Source organism: Drosophila simulans, chromosome 3R (assembly GCF_016746395.2).
Source record: "Drosophila simulans strain w501 chromosome 3R, Prin_Dsim_3.1, whole genome shotgun sequence".
Taxonomy (NCBI): Eukaryota; Metazoa; Arthropoda; class Insecta; order Diptera; family Drosophilidae; genus Drosophila; species Drosophila simulans.
Genome location: NC_052523.2, coordinates 19612479 through 19630080, shown reverse-complemented (window position 1 = coordinate 19630080; position 17602 = coordinate 19612479). Strand labels below are relative to the sequence as shown.

The 17602-nt window shown below is 43.6% G+C and overlaps 3 protein-coding genes across 3 annotated transcripts; 1 reads left to right on the top strand and 2 right to left on the bottom strand.

Moving 5' to 3' along the window:
- Positions 1-239: 239 nt before the first annotated feature.
- Positions 240-2976, bottom strand: LOC6729232. The gene is made up of 2 exons (XM_002104517.4): positions 2281-2976; positions 240-2222 (listed from the first exon to the last, which is right to left on the bottom strand). The coding sequence occupies exons 1-2, from the start codon at positions 2752-2754 to the stop codon at positions 861-863; spliced, it is 1836 nt and encodes a 611-aa protein (XP_002104553.2). The 5' UTR covers positions 2755-2976; the 3' UTR covers positions 240-860.
- A 46-nt stretch (positions 2977-3022) lies between these two features.
- On the bottom strand, positions 3023-4462 carry LOC27208529. Its single transcript, XM_016184097.2, has 2 exons — positions 3189-4462; positions 3023-3044 (listed from the first exon to the last, which is right to left on the bottom strand). The coding sequence occupies exons 1-2, from the start codon at positions 4460-4462 to the stop codon at positions 3023-3025; spliced, it is 1296 nt and encodes a 431-aa protein (XP_016035885.1).
- A 65-nt stretch (positions 4463-4527) lies between these two features.
- Positions 4528-5609, top strand: LOC6729233 (kunitz-type serine protease inhibitor nigrescinin-4). The gene is made up of 2 exons (XM_016174873.3): positions 4528-4639; positions 4693-5609. The coding sequence occupies exons 1-2, from the start codon at positions 4528-4530 to the stop codon at positions 4992-4994; spliced, it is 414 nt and encodes a 137-aa protein (XP_016035884.1). The 3' UTR covers positions 4995-5609.
- The last annotated feature ends 11993 nt before the right edge of the window (positions 5610-17602 follow it).

The following is a 17602-nucleotide window of genomic DNA, read 5'->3' as shown; positions in this document are numbered from 1 at the left end:
CATCAGCGTAGATTAGAGAAAATTTTTCACTTCACGATCGGTGAAACACGACTTGTGCACTGCAAAAAAAAAAGATTTCCATAACTATTGGATTCTCTAAACAAATGCGGTAGCAGATCATCAATTAAAGAGCGAATTCTTCAGTGCATTCATCGGAATATCGATCATTTTTTCGAGCGATTTTTGAAATTATTAACTAGCTATAAAATAGTTAATAAAATAATTGGGCTTACCAAATTTGGCATATCCTCCCTCTCAAAACTGAAAGGTGTCATTAGCGTATAGTGCCCTAGATCTTGATCACTTTAAGCCTAAATGATAGTTAACCATTTTTACGTCGCGTGTACCGCTGATGGTGATGCCTCCACTGCCGGCCACGTCGTTTGAGATCGAAACATGTCGATTAGGGAATTTCAAGAGGCGCCAGTGGCCGTCGCACAGGTGGCTAACATCAGCGCACCTTTGGGGGAGCTCAAACACACTGGGTATTCGGTGTTCAGTGTTCAGTGTTCAGCTGCCACTGCGGCAAGCACGCGTCTTAATTGCTTTTGATGTTGAACTCTGAGCCGGCGAGCTGCAGTGCAAATATTTGCACAATGGAAATCGGGAACATTCGATACCCGGAGTGGGGTATGCGAAACGAAAGGAAAGTCATATTTGATGGCTAGACAAATAACCATAAAGCAGCTGGAGCTGTGAAACTACACGAGCCGTAGTCGTTACAACTACGAGCTCCCTTCGTTTAGGTAGCAGGCCTTTACAACTAACGTAAATCGATTTATGTGTTTAGTGTCTTAAACGATAATTTTACGCATATTATGGGTTTTAAACAAGCCGTACGCTTTGCCACGAAACTCTTTTTATTTTTGGTTCCGTTGCATAAAATGTGTTGGGAAAATGGTTTTAGTTTTTAACGTGTGCGACAAGTTTTCCAGCAGCCAAACTAGCGAGGATAATACTACCATAAAAGCATATCCATACCACACATACTGTAGATCCTGGATCTGCATGGCCCTGAATTCACGATGAGGACTCAAGTCCACAAAGTGCATCTCACCCGCATCTATTAGTTCCGAGAAACCGGTGGTTATCCAGTGAAAGTAAAGTCCTGTTTCGGCCAATTCCATGATCAACTTTTGTACCGGCTCCATAAAAACGGAGTTCTCATGCAAGGGAAATCCGAAGGGTATATTGTTGAAAAAGCAAAAATCGTCGCGTTTTTGGAAAAGTGGTCGGGAGAAGACCTTTTGCTGTTCGTTGATCAAAACCCATCTATTCGTGGTTATCATGTAACCATATCTCGTGTCCAACGTGTCACGAAGTGCCAAATATCGATTGAAGTCGGGTTCCACCAGGAACATGGTCTCGTACTTCCGAAACTCCAGGAGACGACCAACAAGCTCTGCATACTCGGGCTTCCACGCCACCACTTTCAGTTTGGAGGCCAAAATATCATCATACGATCGTAAAGGCGGCTGCTTTGGTGCACTGGTCACATAGCTGGAGAAATAGGAGTTGTACCAGGCGGTGATCAGGATGCCCAGCACACAAATCTCCAGATAAATACCCCGTACAAGAGTGGGCGCTCGGAAAACTTCCACGAAGGATTGTCCCAGTACTCCTCGCAAGCAGCTGTCGTGGAGAAGGAACTCACTGATGTTAGTTGCATAGCCATGGAGACGCAATGTGCTGGCCAGGAGACAGGATATCATTACCAGGGTACCCAGAGTTAGCAGAAAAGCAGCTAGCTCAAAGACCCTAGTGTAGTACTCAAATGGTGGCACATCGGCCTCCACCGGCAGCATGACGCACCAGTTCATTTGCTCGTACGGATAGCTAAATCCAAAAGGGGGAATCGTCGGAAAAGTCAGGGATATGGATATCTCTACGGTCTCATTTCGCACTGCACCAACCGTTTGCATCGATGGAGCAAAGTCCAAAGGATTTTTCGCTTGCAAAGGCTGCACAAACTTTACGTTGTACTTTTGTTGAAAGGCCGTCATAAAGTGACCCACGGTCCCATCATAGACCACATTACCCTTCTTGTTGCGGTAGGCAATCATACGCGGTGCGGTTCCTCCAAGAATCACGGGCATCTCGTAGCCATGCAAATTTCTAAGTCGATCGGGAAAGATAGGTAGAGTTTGCAAACTGGGCTCATAGATGCGCTCTTCTATTTGTAGTATGGGAAAATGTGAGTAGCTGTAGAAGGTCGAGGTAGTCTGTTATCCAAAAATAAAGAATATTATACTCATAACTTCTCAGCTTCTTCACACCCACCTCAAAGTCCTGGAAAACAACGATCACATTCAATAGTTTTTTACGCCAGCAATTCCTAAACAGTTCGTATAAAAAATCAGTTGATGCCTCCGATTGGATTAGAAAAATCACTCCAGACGTGGTCATGTGCCTAAGATTCGCGACCAGAGCTGTGAGCAGACCTCTGTGTTCGTCCAGATTTGCATCACTCATAAAACCTAGGGTAACTAGTCGTCTATTGATGCTGTTGTGCAAAAAGTAGCTCACATTCTCATTGAATTGAAGGACCGGCACTTGCACTTCATCCATAATGTCCTTCGTCAACGAAGTGCCGTTCCAAACTTGATCCGGCAAACTAAAGTTCCTATTCTTCATGAGCAGCACGTACTCAAATTCCGATTCCAGTTTCATCGTACCCAGTAATTCAATTACCGTTGCGCCACTGACCAGGCTAATCAGGCAAAGGCCGCCCAGGATCCACTTTGGGCAATCCATCACGACGGTCGAGGGACAACTGCATGACACTGATTGATGCCGCTGCACATTTAAAGGGTTGCTAATGAATCCGCCGACGACGTGGCTAATGGTTAATTCCAATTAGCAGCACACGTTAACAAGTCGCGGGCGAAAAAAGAAAACCAGAAAACATTTCCCAGGGGATAACACAAAAACAGCAGAAATCACCTCAATCAGACAGGTTTGGTTGGAAAATTAACACTACACTCAGGGTATGTTTAATCGTTAAAACAATAACAAGTTCCTACTAAAGAAAATTCTGTAACAACCTAAAGATAATGATTTTATTTTACTAACCATATAAGTTTAAGAGACAAATTTGTTATTTCCTTAATTTAAATATTTTGGTTTTCACGCAACAAAATATATTTTTTATGTTCTGCCACATCTTATGTCGCCAAAAACAAATTAACTCAAGAAGAAACGCTATTGTGGCCAAGCCAAGCATCCATCCCACAAAGCGCCAAATCTGTATCAAGTCCTCCACTTTCATGGCCCGAAATTCCTTTGGATGACCTCGATCCTCGAGTCCCAATTGTCCTGCTTTGATCATTTCCGTAAAGCTCATGTCTCTCCAGCGACTCAGAAGTCCCGTCGCAGTCACATCCAAAATAAGGCGATCAAAGGGTTCCTTAAATATTGAATTTTTTACCATGGGAAAAACTATGGGAATAGTGTGAAAGACGCAGAGGTCATCCTGCAGGCTGAACAATGGCGAACTGAATACTCTCTGTTGCTCCTTCATCAGTGACCACTTTTCCATTGGCATCATGTAGCCGTATCTGGTGTCGAAAGAGTCACGCAAATGCAAGAACTCTTTGTAGTCCTCTTCCAGCTGAAAGATCGAAGAGTACTTCTCCATGTTTTCCGAAAAGAACAAAAGCATTTCGTACTCCGGCTTCCAAATCACTATCTTTAATTTAGAATGCCTAATGCTCTCATAGCTGGTGAGCTGCGGAAATCTGGGGGCACTGGTCACAAAAGTGGAGAAGTACGAGTTGTACCATGAGGTGATCAGCAGTCCCAGCAAACAGATCACCAGATACATGGCCTTTATCAAGGCTGGTGCTCGAAGGACCTCGTAGAAGGATTGAGACAGGACTCCTCTCAGACAGCTGTCATGAAGAAAGTACTCACTAAAACTGACTCTATATCCGTGAAGACGCAGAGCCATGGATAAAGTGAATGAAATCAACACCATGGCAACAATTGTGACCCCAAATGCCATAGGACTAAATACCATGCTGTAGAGTTGACTGTGAGGTACCTCCTCTGGTACTGGCATCATCAGGCACCAGCTCATCAGTTCGATGGGATAAGAAAATCCAGTATATGGGTGCTGGGGATAAATAGCGCCCAAAGCAATTTGGACACTACCATTTCGCACGGCAGCAATTAAATCACGAGCCGGAGAAATGGCAGACTCATCGAAAGGATGTGGTTGAACCAATCTGCAATTATAACGCTGTTCAAAGCTCTTCATGAAATTACCAACAGGTCCTGAGAAAATCAGTTTTCCCTCCGAATCACGATAGACAATCAGTCGGGGTGAAGATCCACCCAAGGCAATCGGTACCTCATAGCCATGAAGATTTTCCAATCGCTTTTCGAATAATTCGGTGCTATTGTCCAAACGCCTCTCGATGAACTGCAAGACGGGGAAAGGAGTGTAGCTGTAGACAATCATAGATTCCTGAAAATATTAGACAAATCCCACAGGGCGTGTGATTAATATTTCATAATGACATTTGTATGTTTTCAACACATCAAAAACAAACAATAAATTATTTCACAGACATGAATTTGCTTCACCACATTTTGATTTTTTTAATAGGACTCGGGACTTCTGTGGCAGTCAGACATGGTAAGTTATGTTTATAGTTCAAGGAGTCATACATAGTAAAACTTTACTTTAAGAGAGATGTTCGTTCATCGCAAATCCTGGCCCTTGCAAGGGAATTTTTGAAATGTTTGCCTACGACTTGGAAAATAATATATGCGTAGAATTCATATACGGTGGTTGTGGCGGAAACCCGAATCGTTTTCAAACTAAAGAGGAATGCATACTTCTATGTAATGCATTAGCTGATGAAGACGACTACCTTGTAGTTGATACTGACAAAAATGAACAACAAATAACAGATGACACGACGTCATTCAATATAACCACATTGTCAGAAAGTTTGGAAATTACCACGAAAAGAGAAAATATTAATTAAGAGGTTATTATTTAAGAAATGATTTACAACTTACCATAAAATCTTGAGCAATAGCCACGACATTAAGTAGCTGATGGTGCCAACACCATTCCAACAACGAATTTACTCGAATTGTCGATTTCCTTATAACCAACAGCACTGGTTGTGTGTTTAGCATACGTAGATTGCGGTATAAAATTTCCAGTATGTCTTCCGGTGAATCGTTAACAAAAGCTATTGTAAGGACATTATGTGACGGATTTTCAAGCAAATTATAGGCATCCCTAGAGTGCTCTTTAATTTGAAGCACGGGAATAGGAAGTTGCCACAAGATATCCAACCAAGTCGGATCGAAGTTGCCCAAAAGCAGAACATATTCAATGTTAAGTTCACGCCTCAGTTGATGAAGTAAACTATGATAGGAGCTATCCCCGCCAGGACAAAGGAGAACCAAGGCGACTAACAGTATGTGCAACTGACCCATGTTGAATGTGGAAATGGTTTTCCACTTCCAACTTATATGTTGTCCTTTCAACTGCCATCAACGGCACCCACGGGAGAAGAGGTGTCGCAACCAACTTTTGATTTATTTAATAGTGTAATTAAGTAATTGGATAATATACATATGTGGCCTAATTTATGCGTTCCAATTAACTGAACTGTGTTAGGTATTTCAATGTACCATTCTCGTTGATCGCCGACAAATAAAAAACAATAATGCCTACAGCTTTTTGGCACGTAATATTGGTTATGCCATGAAAATGTTACAAAAAGCCTTTAAAAGGCCACTAAACCGACTAACGATACCACTAGTAGCACGCCTCCATTTCCTAGCATTTCCTCCTGCGATGAAGACGTTTTCGCACAGGCTTCAATAAATAAAAAAACTAAAACCGCCCACATAGTCATTTGGTTTTTTAAAGACGACTCAATTGGGTGTTAAGTTCCCATCTGCGTTCATTTATTGGTATTTGATATCTGCTATTAAGTATAGTTATTTCAGTGGCGGGTGATGAGTACTAGGAAAACAGTTGGTAGCCACCAGATTTAGCCTTAAACTATAAAGTAAGGATTTATGTGAAGTGGATATAAGATGAAGAGCGAAGAATGTTTTGAGTCCATACTAAAATGCATATCATATTACACTTTAAGAGTATAATAGTTTTAACTTAAGCCCTATTAATTTTTCAATTATTGAAATTTTTACAAATCCATAAAGAATTAATTCCATTGAATAGCGAACAATAGCGAGGCTAAATCGAGGCACAAATCTCATTCATATGCGATCCGCCTTGACAGATGATCGCTCTTAATGATGCTGCCAACAACAGCATCCACTCGGCTCATTATATTTTTCAAGCAGTTATATGTTTTGGTGCACTTCACTGTATTTGGCTGATGCGTCAGCACTTGACCCGCACTCAGCCCCATCTGGTTGAGTCCCCTCGGATCGTCCTCAGCCTCCTCATCCTCCAACTGCTCCACCTCGCAGCTCCAATACTCCGATTCCCAGTCGTAGACTCTGTCCCCTGCTGTTGTCCGCCAAATGGAGTTGACGTTGACGTAATGCCCCGCCACTTGAGTAAGTCTCACTCACTCACTCACTCGGCCTTTTTTTGGCTTTTGTCATTTCTGGTTGCAGCTTTTGCTTTTTTGGTATTCCTTTTTTTTTTTTTGATGAAGTGCATCATCGTCTGGGGCTGGTCAATTAGCTGCACATTCCGCGTATCTCGCACAAAAAGAGTGGCAGCGTGGAAAGCTCAACATGGCAGGGTTGGTTTCTCATTTTTTTGATGTTAAGTTTTTTATTTTTGTTTGGAGGTCACGTGGAGTCTTTAATTGGCTGGCCTGGGTTGCGTATGCGATGTCAATTTAGCGAGCAGAGTCGGAGACCCAAAGTTCATAAGTGGCCCCAGCGCATTCTTATATAGTAATCTTTTGCAATGCAGAAACTTCACTTAACTTCACTTGCAAAACATGCCGACTACTTGTAAGTGTATGTATTTACTACAAGAAGTTTTATTGTGATTTTCGTATTATTCTGTATATAATAACTAATAGTGCAGAGAAACTAAAAGTTTCTTGCAATCGTTAATATTTTAACAACTTCAGTTGAATACATCAAAGAGCCAAGGGAAAAGTTTTTATGATTAGTTGGCATCGTAAAAGCGATAACTCATTTGCATTGTGAGTCGACCCACTCCGCGGCACAGATCGCCCCAAGTGTCCTTACTCCTGACACCGGCAACCTGGTAATTGTTTCTGAGCCCCCAAAAACCGAAAACTTCCTAGTCCGCTCTGGCCGAGATCACGGCCCCGTTCCATTCGGATTGAGGCAGAGACACTGCCCCAGGAAAGTAACTCATATTCGGGTATGTGCTGTAGAAATTCACAACTGGAACCGTAATGCAAGTGATCGTACATCCGACTCTTTGGGGCCTTTTGTTGTCCAGCTAGTTGTTCAGTTGTACAGTTATTGTTGCTGGCCACGAGACATGCACGAGCCAACTGTAACTGTAGCTCACCCGGAAAATCCCCCAACTCCCTCATAAGCAACAGCCAAAAACAAAGACAGACTCAACCAAAACGGTAGCCTTTTTGGGGGACGGGTCCCGACATAACCAGCAGTACAGCAGAGATTCAGACCAGGCCTGCGCTGGTCTGGACTCATTGAAAAGCGAAAGATGGCCAAATGGAAATGGTGAAAATGGCAAAAGGCCAAAAGCGGACTGACAAAATATTTTCGCATATGATAAATGGCACAGTTTAAAGTAAGTCGAGCACTTGCAATTGTCCACGTACCCGAGCACAATGTAAATTTCCACCGACCGCTGACCATTTGGGCCAGTTTTTCCGCAGCTGAAGCTAATGGTGCCACACTAAACATTGCCACAACCATAATCTTGGCATTTTTCGCTAGGTCGCCTAGCTGCCCGAGTGCCTGATTTATGAAAGGGCCTCATAATTTAGCACAAATATGGTCATAACTTTTTGGCTTTTACTTTTTGGAGGCTAGGGAGCTGCTAATGAAGCGGCATCGCCGCCATCCGCCGCCAGAAACCGAAAACCAAAATCTGGCAAAAAAGAAAAAAAAATGCCAGTTGAGGCGAAACAAAAGCGCCCAGAAAACTTCCAGCCGAAACTCATTTAAGTGGATGGCCAGCCGATGGCCACTTGTTGCCATCGTTTCCTAGCAATCAGCAGTGAACGTGTCACTCCTAACTGGTCAGGAACAGGCCAAGTCGGGATGCACTGGAAACAATTATAGCAACTAATCAATGAATGATGGATTAATAGATAAAATCCTCTTTGTAACACTTAGGTGTTCCAACAGAAATACAGCTTTCCAAACTTTTAATTTCATGCATAAGTTTATGATTAAGTTCGTGGCACTCATAATTATCGGCAGTGTAGACTGGAGCAACCATGCCGAACCGTGCCTATAATCATCATCAACATTACCAGCCGCCTGCAATGTGGAGCAATCACGTCCTGGACCAGAGCCACCAAACTGAGCCTGGCCAGCGGCTCCTGCTCTCGACCGCCGGACTCCGGCCAAACTTCAATAAATGTCACTCCTCAAGCTTTGCATCTAAAAATTGATGACAATAATTTGTTGCATTTGCCCGAGGGGGTGTGGCACTGGCCAGCGCCGATCGCCAGTTGGATCCCAGTTCAGTTCAGCTTAGTTCAGTCCCCAAATGCCTTGGACAGACGACCAAGTTGACTCGGAGCTGAGCTGCTCCTGCTGTTGCTGCTGCTGCTGCTGCTGTTTTCAACACAATTTATACAAAGTGTCGCAGTTTTTGGCGCTTTGCATTTGTTGCTGACAGACTGCCCACCTGCCCGCCCCGCGGAAAAGCGGCAACGGTTTGCACTTTGCCGATGCAAAAAAGTAACATAAATTTCGTCATTTTGTCACAAGTCGTTTGTGTACGATACCGCTGCACCTAGAAAAAAACAGCTAGAATTTCTGAAAACTAATTGAAAGTGGTTTCCTGCATCAACTGCCTAAGGAAATGAGGTTCAAAGTTTCCAAAAATCCGACAACTTTCACCAACAAAATTCCTCTAATTAGTCACCAATTTTTCTGCAAGTGTAGCTTAGCAGCAGGGTTAACGGGCTGGTGGTACTGGGCTGGGCTAAATCCGTTGCTGCTGATTGCAAAGCGATTTGCCGAATTGTTTCCCCCACAATTCCATAAAAATCAACACACTCCTTTGGAGCCCGTTCGCTGTTCGCTTTGATTTGATTTCGATTGCGCATTTTTCAATTTGATAAATTTATTGAGTCGCGGCGGGTTAACAAATCGCCAGCGATGCCTGCCGAGGATAAGAAGGAAGCTTTTTGGGGGAAACCCAATACACGAGTAATAACCGAAACGATCCGAAACTGCCCCCACCCAGCTCCACCAAGATGGCACCATATATGTACGTACGTGGGCCTATATGGCCATGGCAATCGCCTTGTAAATGGCATCAATTGCGACCTTTTGGCATTCTTACGGAAACATTTCGCTAATGAAACCGATACCTCAAGTGTCAAGACACGATCCGGTTCGAATTGCCATAGGTTTGGCCTGCGGTCAGTGGCTTCTGGCCAGTGGCAGTAGTGGCCGTGGTGGCAGCAGCAGCATTTACCACACTCCGGCCAACTTATGGCAGCCATAAAAATGTTAAGCACAAAACATTTGCCACATTGGCACCTTTTGGCCGAAAGCAGAAGAAATGGAGCACGCACGTGGCAACTGCCCCCGGGGCGAAATTGGATGCTATTCTCGATCGGATGGACCTGGGGACTCCTCCATTTGGGGTCGCAGCTGCAGTTCGGTTATGCGGAAGCTGAATCCAATCATAATTTGAAGACTCTTTTTGGCCAACACGAGTTATGATCGCTTTCAAGAGCGAATGCCATGCGGCGCTAAAGTGTGGTAGTCGAGCGAATAATTCGTAATGGGATATCTTATGCGATTTAGATTCCCCCGAGATTGGTAGAAAGTCCAATATTATTTTCAATCTTAATAACAGCTAGGGGTCAAGGCTTCATTTACAGACATACACGAGACGATAAAGATTACATTACCAAGATATTAACTATCTTGTGGATGTCATAAGCAACTAATCAGACAAAAAATAATTTATTTGCATTTGAATTGTATTCATACAAACACCCTGGGCTATTTTCCTTAATCACTTTATAAGGACAGCGCTTATAACCGAATGTCTAAAATTATATACTTTAGTTGATTATTTCATTACAATGCCGACAGCCTCGCAATTAATAAAAAATAATTTGTTAACAACGGACACTTGCAGATGCGCCTCGAATGCTCTTGGCCAAAAGAAAACACGTCAAGCAATCGTTCAAAGTTGTCTCGGAGCATTTTGCTGGATTGTTGCTGGCTGTGTGGGCGTGGGGCAACAAAAGATCTACGAACCACACTAGCAACTTGCAACATGCAACACTCGCTTCGGTTGGACGCCGATTTCTTGGGGCTCACAAGTGGAGAAAACAAAAAAATCCAGCCAACGGCCAACATGTGTACGTGTTTAAACAAATACAATTTGCAATTATATGGCAAGCAAATCAAGTTGAAATCAGCATGCGATTTCCACCTGTGGCCGGCGTCATAATTCGTGGCCATGTTTTCGGTCATAAATCTAGCGATTTACAATTATTTTTGTGCCTTGTTTTGTTTCGGCCACGCTGGAAAATAGAAAAGCAGCAAATGCATTTCGTGGCACAGTGGGGTATGGATATGGGGATACATCGTGTGCCCGCCAACAACAAAAGGCAAAACGGCAACAGCCCCTAATGTCCATTATGGTCATTTCGTTATCACTTCCCCCAGAGCCAGGCCAACGAGGAAACGTAGACGGCGTCCGTGATCCGCTGACAGTCATAAATTTGCATAGGTTTTGCAATAGCCTTAAGAAACTGCACACCACAACTATTTCCCCCCCGCCCCCTTTGGGAAAACACATGCTTGAGAGGCGAGCAAAATGGCTAAAAAATCGGAGGATTCAAATTATTTACGATGACGCTAACGACCGTCGACAGGTGGCGCTACGCACTCTGGTGCCATCCCGTTCCAACCCAACCAACCCATCCCGCTCGCTCTTTGTGATAACGCAGTGCGTGGCTGTAAATTGATTTTACGGCGCCGCCCGTGTTGATGCCCCAGGCAGTCACTCTATAGCTCCATAGCAGCCCCATCTCTACACCTAGTCGTAGCATACATAGCTAGATGATAGCCCATTCAGCTTGTCTAAATTATGCAAAAGACAAGTGAAAATTTGCGCTAAGCGGAGCTTTTGTTAGCACTAAAGAAAACGATCTGCATAATATATTATTAATTAATATTATATATTATATATTAATTATTATAAATGATTAAAATAATCAATTATATTCATAAACCTGACCTTCGTATGGTGCATAACATCTTAAGTTTTCAGTAATCCCCAAATTCATTTTCCATAAATAACATTAGTATTTCTCTCGGTGCAATCTCCAGCATCTCCTGCTGTCAATGTGGCCTTTGCGTTATATAAAATCGGCTTGAGGGATTAGCCGGCCGTAGTATGTGTAATTAAAAGTGAAATTGTGTGGACCTAACGAGTTTGCAGCAGCTGCTAACTGCAATGGCAAACAAAAATGTAAGCCGCACTCGAACTGGAGTTTGGCTGCGTGATTGATGGATGAGTTTGAGTTTGTCATGCAAATTTCAACAGCCCACGGAGTGGCGGTCGGTCCGCCGATGATGATGATGTTGTCTCCTGGAGTCGCCAACTTCTATATACCCCGATAGCCTGATACCCAGGTATCCACAACCCCCCATCCCCCATCCGCATTCATGCATACCGCTAACGAGCGGCGCGTGGTCTGGCCCAAAAGACTCTGTCTCCGAGCCCGTTTTTCTCGGCCATATTCTGATATCATAAATATGAAGCTGTTTTTATTAAAAATTGCCTGATGCCCGAGACTTGGCCTAAGCCGCATTGGCATGTGTGTGGCATATAAATTGCATTGCGCTGGAATTTTAATGACAGCCTTTGGAAATTAATCTAACGCGTTCGCCAGCCAACAGAAGAGCGTTGACTAGCCCAGTCACTTATGAAGCACTGAGGGGAATAAATGCAACTTGCATTAATTAAATAATAATAATAAATTAATAATAATTACGATGTAAAGTGAAATTTCTGGGAGATTGGTTTATTGTTGAATTGGAAATTTCTCTTATAAATAATGAGGACTTGACATATTCATGGATTTCATATTTATTCACAAATATATCCTTTTTGGTCCTAGCTATTTTTTTCAGTGCACTCCCCACATCTTGTTGTGGAACTTGTTTGGCAAAGTGTCGCAGATGGCGGTTGTGGTGTTCCCGTTGTGCTATTGATTGTTTACTGAACTGCTGGGTCCCGAATGGGGCCCTGCCAACGCAGAGATAGATGGATATGGATATGGTGATTGGGATGAGGAGGAGGACGAGGAGGAGGAGGAGTAGGAGCCGATCCCAGCCGATCGTTATTATCCAAAAGAGGGGGATATAAAGAAGCCACCGGCTGTGGCTTTCACTTGTCCCGCATTTGCATGGAAATTCCGCGCCAATTTCAGCGCAATTAATCGCACAGCCGCGTCCGATCTAGAGACGCCCCCAACCTGCATCCTACCGACTACCAGGCCGCCACCTGCCTCCCACTTCCCACTCCCACCTATCTGGAGGCATCTACCATCCTGGCCAGAAAACCAGTTGCAGCTCATTTGCATGGCGGCTTAATTAAAACAGTCTGTGGGTGGGTGATGGGTGGTTGGCTTGGCTTGGTGTCTTCGTTCGCTCGTTCGTTGGTTTTTTCGTTCGCTGGTGGTTTTGGCCATCAGCTATACGGCCTCGCTTTCCTTGGCAAATTTCTCTCTTGCGCATACACACACACGCTTGCCTTGTTTATGAGAAAAATTCGTGGCACATCTGCCGGCTCCCATTTAGTCAGCGGCAAAATTTACTCGCTCATAATTTAGTCAATGGCAGGAGGAAAACAGCAAAAAAAATAAATAAAACAATAACCTCCACGGCTGCAGCTTTCATGGCCAAAACGGTGGCAAGAGTGGGCGGGCTGGGCAGACTGGGTTTTGGCCATGGGAAAAGCGGAATCTTCAACAAGAAGAAAATCCCAGACCCAACCTGACTGATTGAGCGCGGCAATATCCCGACGATGCTGAAAGTTTATTTTATCAGCTGCAACCGATCAGAATGTTAATGGCTTCGGCGAAATTAATTGAATTTGCATGTGTGTATCTTCTGCATTTAATTTGACTAGGTTATCGGATCTCTTCGACTTCCGATGGATGTGGTGACACGAAGTGCTGGCAGATCAGAGGATTAGATTTCTTTGTCGGTTTTCTAGTGAAATTACTCTTGATCCAGTCGGTTATCAATTTTACTAAAGGTTGCAAAGGGATCTTAACCAACGTGATCAGAAAAATAGTTAAATAGAAAAATAGATAGAAAAATTCGTTACGTATCACAATAAATGATCATGAATTTGACATACTAAAGACAGAGTATTCAGGAAGTCATTTAAGTGACATGCATAATTGTCAAGTGCATTTACTCCACTTTATAAATAGAGCAAGATGTGGGCGTGATTCGTGTACTTTTCCCTTCCAATCCTCTTGTCAGATGCTGGCTAATAGATCGACCATCGTTAATGCGACAATTGAAATGCTTTCGGTTTTTTTTTGTTTTTTTTTTTTTAATCCAGGCCAGAACGAATTCGGTGGCAACAAGTTGGGGAAATAGTTTGAACAACAAGGGGCAACAGCGACAGAAAACGTTGTCAATTGATTTTCTGCACTATTTCAATTGACCTCAGCGCCAGTTGATTTGCTTTTTTCCTTTTTTTTTTGGCTTGGAGCAACGGTAGCCGGCTATAAGAGTGGCCAAGATGCTGGAGTCGCCGATTCGTAGGCAGTGCAAAATGAAACGAATTAACAATTTGATGTAACTGTGATTTTTTCGTTTGGTTTTTTTGGGTTTTTTTTTTGTTTTGCTGGATTTTATTTTGTTGGTCGCACACGCCCTCAACGAAGCGAATTCAAGAGAAATGCTTATCGTGCTTCAAAGAAATCCAGCAATACGAACGGCAACGGCAACAGCAGCGGCCACAAAACATGAAATTGAAAATGCCAAACGCTAAAAGACAACTAGACAGACCGTACCCAACCCTTCTCCTCCTCTGCACTTAAAAAAAACTTAAATAGGCTTCATTAAAAAAATACGGAAATATATTTACATGCAAATGTCTATACTTTTTTATAGTTCGTTTATGTTTCTTTCAAATTGAATACGTCACGTGGACTAAGTGTTCGTCATATTACAATATATTCGGCAAATATCAATACATTATTTTTTCCTGTGCAGAGCGGATCAGCAATATAGAGCTTATAGTAAAACTGTAACGAAACCCGATTGAACCCGCCATGGGTGGCGGTGGATTTGCTTTGGCTTTTGCCAAAGCCATGGCAACAACAGCGGATCTCAACCTGGGACATGGACAATAACATGTACGAAAAAATTTCATTGCTGGTGCGCTGGCTGGCCGGGCTTTTTGCTCTATGGCCGAAACCACGATTCCGGGCCAGCAGGAAAAGCAAAAGCAAAAACAACAGAAAATCTCTGTCAAAAATCGCTGGCGGGCAGCTGCGGGCCCAGCCCAAGCACATCCTCACGAGCAACAACACCAGCAACACGGCGGCAACAGCATCGACAACAGCGACAACAAAAGGCCGCAACAAAACCAAAAACGAGATGGAAGGAGCCAAAAAAAAAAAAATGGAAATAATTAATATGCCTCAAAAATATACAGGCCAGCTTTTATGACAGCCAGGCGGTGGTCGAAGGGAGCATATTGCAACTGCAACTGCAACTGCATCTGAATCGGGATTGCAGCTGCAGCTTTGGACGCTGGCCGTTTTCCGCCGGCAGCTTCAGCAGCGGCAGCAGCAGTTTAACTAACGGCTTCTGTGCTTGTTGTGCTGCCGTTTCCGCATCTCGGTGTCGCCTCAGAATGTGCACGATTTTCCTTCAGATTCAATTTCAAGTGCAGCACAGCAATAGCAATAGCAAAATAGCAGCGGCAACAAGGGGCAAGCGCCGCTATTAAGTCGACGACAACAACAAGCAATAACCCTAACCGATGGAGCCGCCAGCCCAGCCAGCCTGCCACTGTCTGCCGCTTCTTGCCGAGATTTCTATCTTTGATCTCTTACTCCACATGGAGCTGCAGCAGCAGCAGCAACAGCAGCAACGTGGAGCATTTGCCGCATTATGTGGCAGGGCAGCCGGTGCTGTCTGCTTGTTAAATTGCTCATTTAAACCATAACGAAATGGTCTGTGCCTGGGGACAGCTCCAGAGCATGTGCCTTCCTAGAATCCAGCCCACTCAGAGAAACAAAACCAGATCACTTTCAACGCGGCTGTAACATAAATAGCAAAAGCAAAGTGTCACAAGCCTTCAAGTCATTTGGATACCCAAGTGCTTTTAGAATTTATGCAGCAGACTTCTTGGGGGCAAACGGAGACAGCTTAACTTACCTTACAGATTTCTCTCAGTGCAGCCACTTGTCTCCGGTTCTCCTTGTAGATGGAGCACCGCCATCGATGCGGTGGCCGTGCAAATTGCCCGGAGTCATGTGGCAAGCGAGTTGCCAAAGGCATTTTTAATTAGCATGCAGCGGAAATTAGTCGAGTCCAATGCCTAATGCCAATGCCAGGCAATGGGAACCGAATAGATTTGTCGATTTTGGTCGGCCGCAGGCTAAGGAGCTCCAGAAAACCCCATCCAAGCCGCTCCATTAGATGTTAACATTTTGCGATTTGCGTCATAAGACTGCGTCAACATAAATTACGGGCTGGGGAATTGGAATTTATCGGTGACATTGCGATAACGAGCATTGTGAAAAAGCGCTTAGGAACCGCGACAGCTTCTCAAGTGGCACGACACACGCAATTATATTTGATATTTTTATGGCATACGTATGTGCGTTTTGCTTTTTGCTCGTTTTCGAGATCCCCCCTGAAATGTTGACATAGAAAGCTGACGATAAGCGGCGACTTAAGCGCGCTATTTTTTACCAATATTTATAATGAAAGAATTTGTCCATAATTAACCAGATTGCCGCAGATGGGATATCACACCAATGACAGCTTAAGTATGGCCAATTTCTCATAGATCTCTTAAGCTTGCAGCTTGCAGACAAAAGGAAAAGCCGCACTTGGCCAGCTTTTTTTTGCCGATGAATCTGCATCCCCTGAGGTGACATCGCCTCGGTCTGGGGGGCACATGCCAAATTGGTGTCACAAAACCGAATCATAAATCAAGCAAATTATTATTATTATTATTATTGGCCAGCATATCTCGGACACATGTGAACCGAGCTATATAGAGATATATCTCCCAGCAACAGATCGTAGAACAAGCGCCAAGCATCAGATCTCTCGCTCTCTCCTTCGCTGCCTAGCTGGCTGGCGGCTCTCAAGGAAAAGGCCATAAATCATGGCAATACCCCAAAGCCGGCTACCCCATCGACATAGCTCCATAGCTCGATAGCTCCACAACGTAGCCAAGTTGCCATCCTCCATGCTTCACTGGACAATCATAATAATCACAGCCGGCTGCCGCGCCACCAGCAGCAGCAACAGGAAAATGCAGCAACAAAAGCTACTTACTATGTCTGCGTCAACCGATATGCAACTGATAAAAGGAAAAACTGTGTGGAAAATATACAACAAAAAAAATGAGACAAACCAAGTTGGCCAAATACCCTAGGCAGTGGATGGGGTATATCTGGGATGAGCTTCAGTTTGCTGCACAGGTGTCTCTAAAATATGATAATGATAAATTTTGGTTTAATAACTAACATAAATAAAATAAAAACATTGATGATGTGGTACAAGTTTTGGTGTGTCTCTTTTTTTTAACAAGGATATAGCTTAAGTATAAGAAATAAAGCAAGAGTATGTCATATTCGTTGTATAACCCATATATATTTAGTTTTCCATCGCATTGATTGTTTTCTTTGTTGCGGCTGCCGCCGTCTCGCTCGCACTCGCTCCCCATCCCTCGTTGGCCAGCAAGCAGGAAAATTGACAATTGCGCACCTGCTTCATTTTCTTGCGGCAAGCGGCTGCCGCCGAGCGGCAAGCGTTCAACAACAATGCCACTGCCAATGCCGCGGCATCGTCTGGTTAATGGCATTTAACGGTCACCAAAATGCCCGCTGTGTAGCAGTAAACTTTCCCAAAAAAAAAAAAAAAAACACAATAATAATAATAGATAAATAGCAGAAAATAGGAAAATAAGGAAAAACGAACGCAAAAGGAAAAACTATATATTTATGTGGCCATCAAAGACTTGGCTTACGGATAATTTTAATGCAAAGAAACCATAGTTACATTGTTGCCGCAAAGCAATTTGCATAATCCTAGGGAAATATCCCTGAGCCGGCGCATAAATATTTCATAAATTGCATAAGCCGCCGCGCATTTGCTCTAATTGTATGCTAATTCGGCCATGCCCCAAATAAATCAAAGCCAGTTGAGTGAGTTATGAGCGTGGATTTCC

Bases quoted from the DNA above. Each gene is read 5' to 3' on its own strand.
- LOC6729233 (XM_016174873.3), top strand. From the start codon at position 4,528: ATGTTTTCAACACATCAAAAACAAACAATAAATTATTTCACAGACATG. The intron at 4,640-4,692 runs GTAAGTTATGTT...CTTTACTTTAAG, and splicing joins TTCTGTGGCAGTCAGACATG to AGAGATGTTCGTTCATCGCA.
- LOC27208529 (XM_016184097.2), bottom strand. From the start codon at position 4,462: ATGATTGTCTACAGCTACACTCCTTTCCCCGTCTTGCAGTTCATCGAG. The intron at 3,045-3,188 runs GTTAATTTGTTT...CATTATCTTTAG, and splicing joins ACAATAGCGTTTCTTCTTGA to GTTGTTACAGAATTTTCTTT.
- LOC6729232 (XM_002104517.4), bottom strand. From the start codon at position 2,754: ATGGATTGCCCAAAGTGGATCCTGGGCGGCCTTTGCCTGATTAGCCTG. The intron at 2,223-2,280 runs GTGGGTGTGAAG...TTTGGATAACAG, and splicing joins TTGTTTTCCAGGACTTTGAG to ACTACCTCGACCTTCTACAG.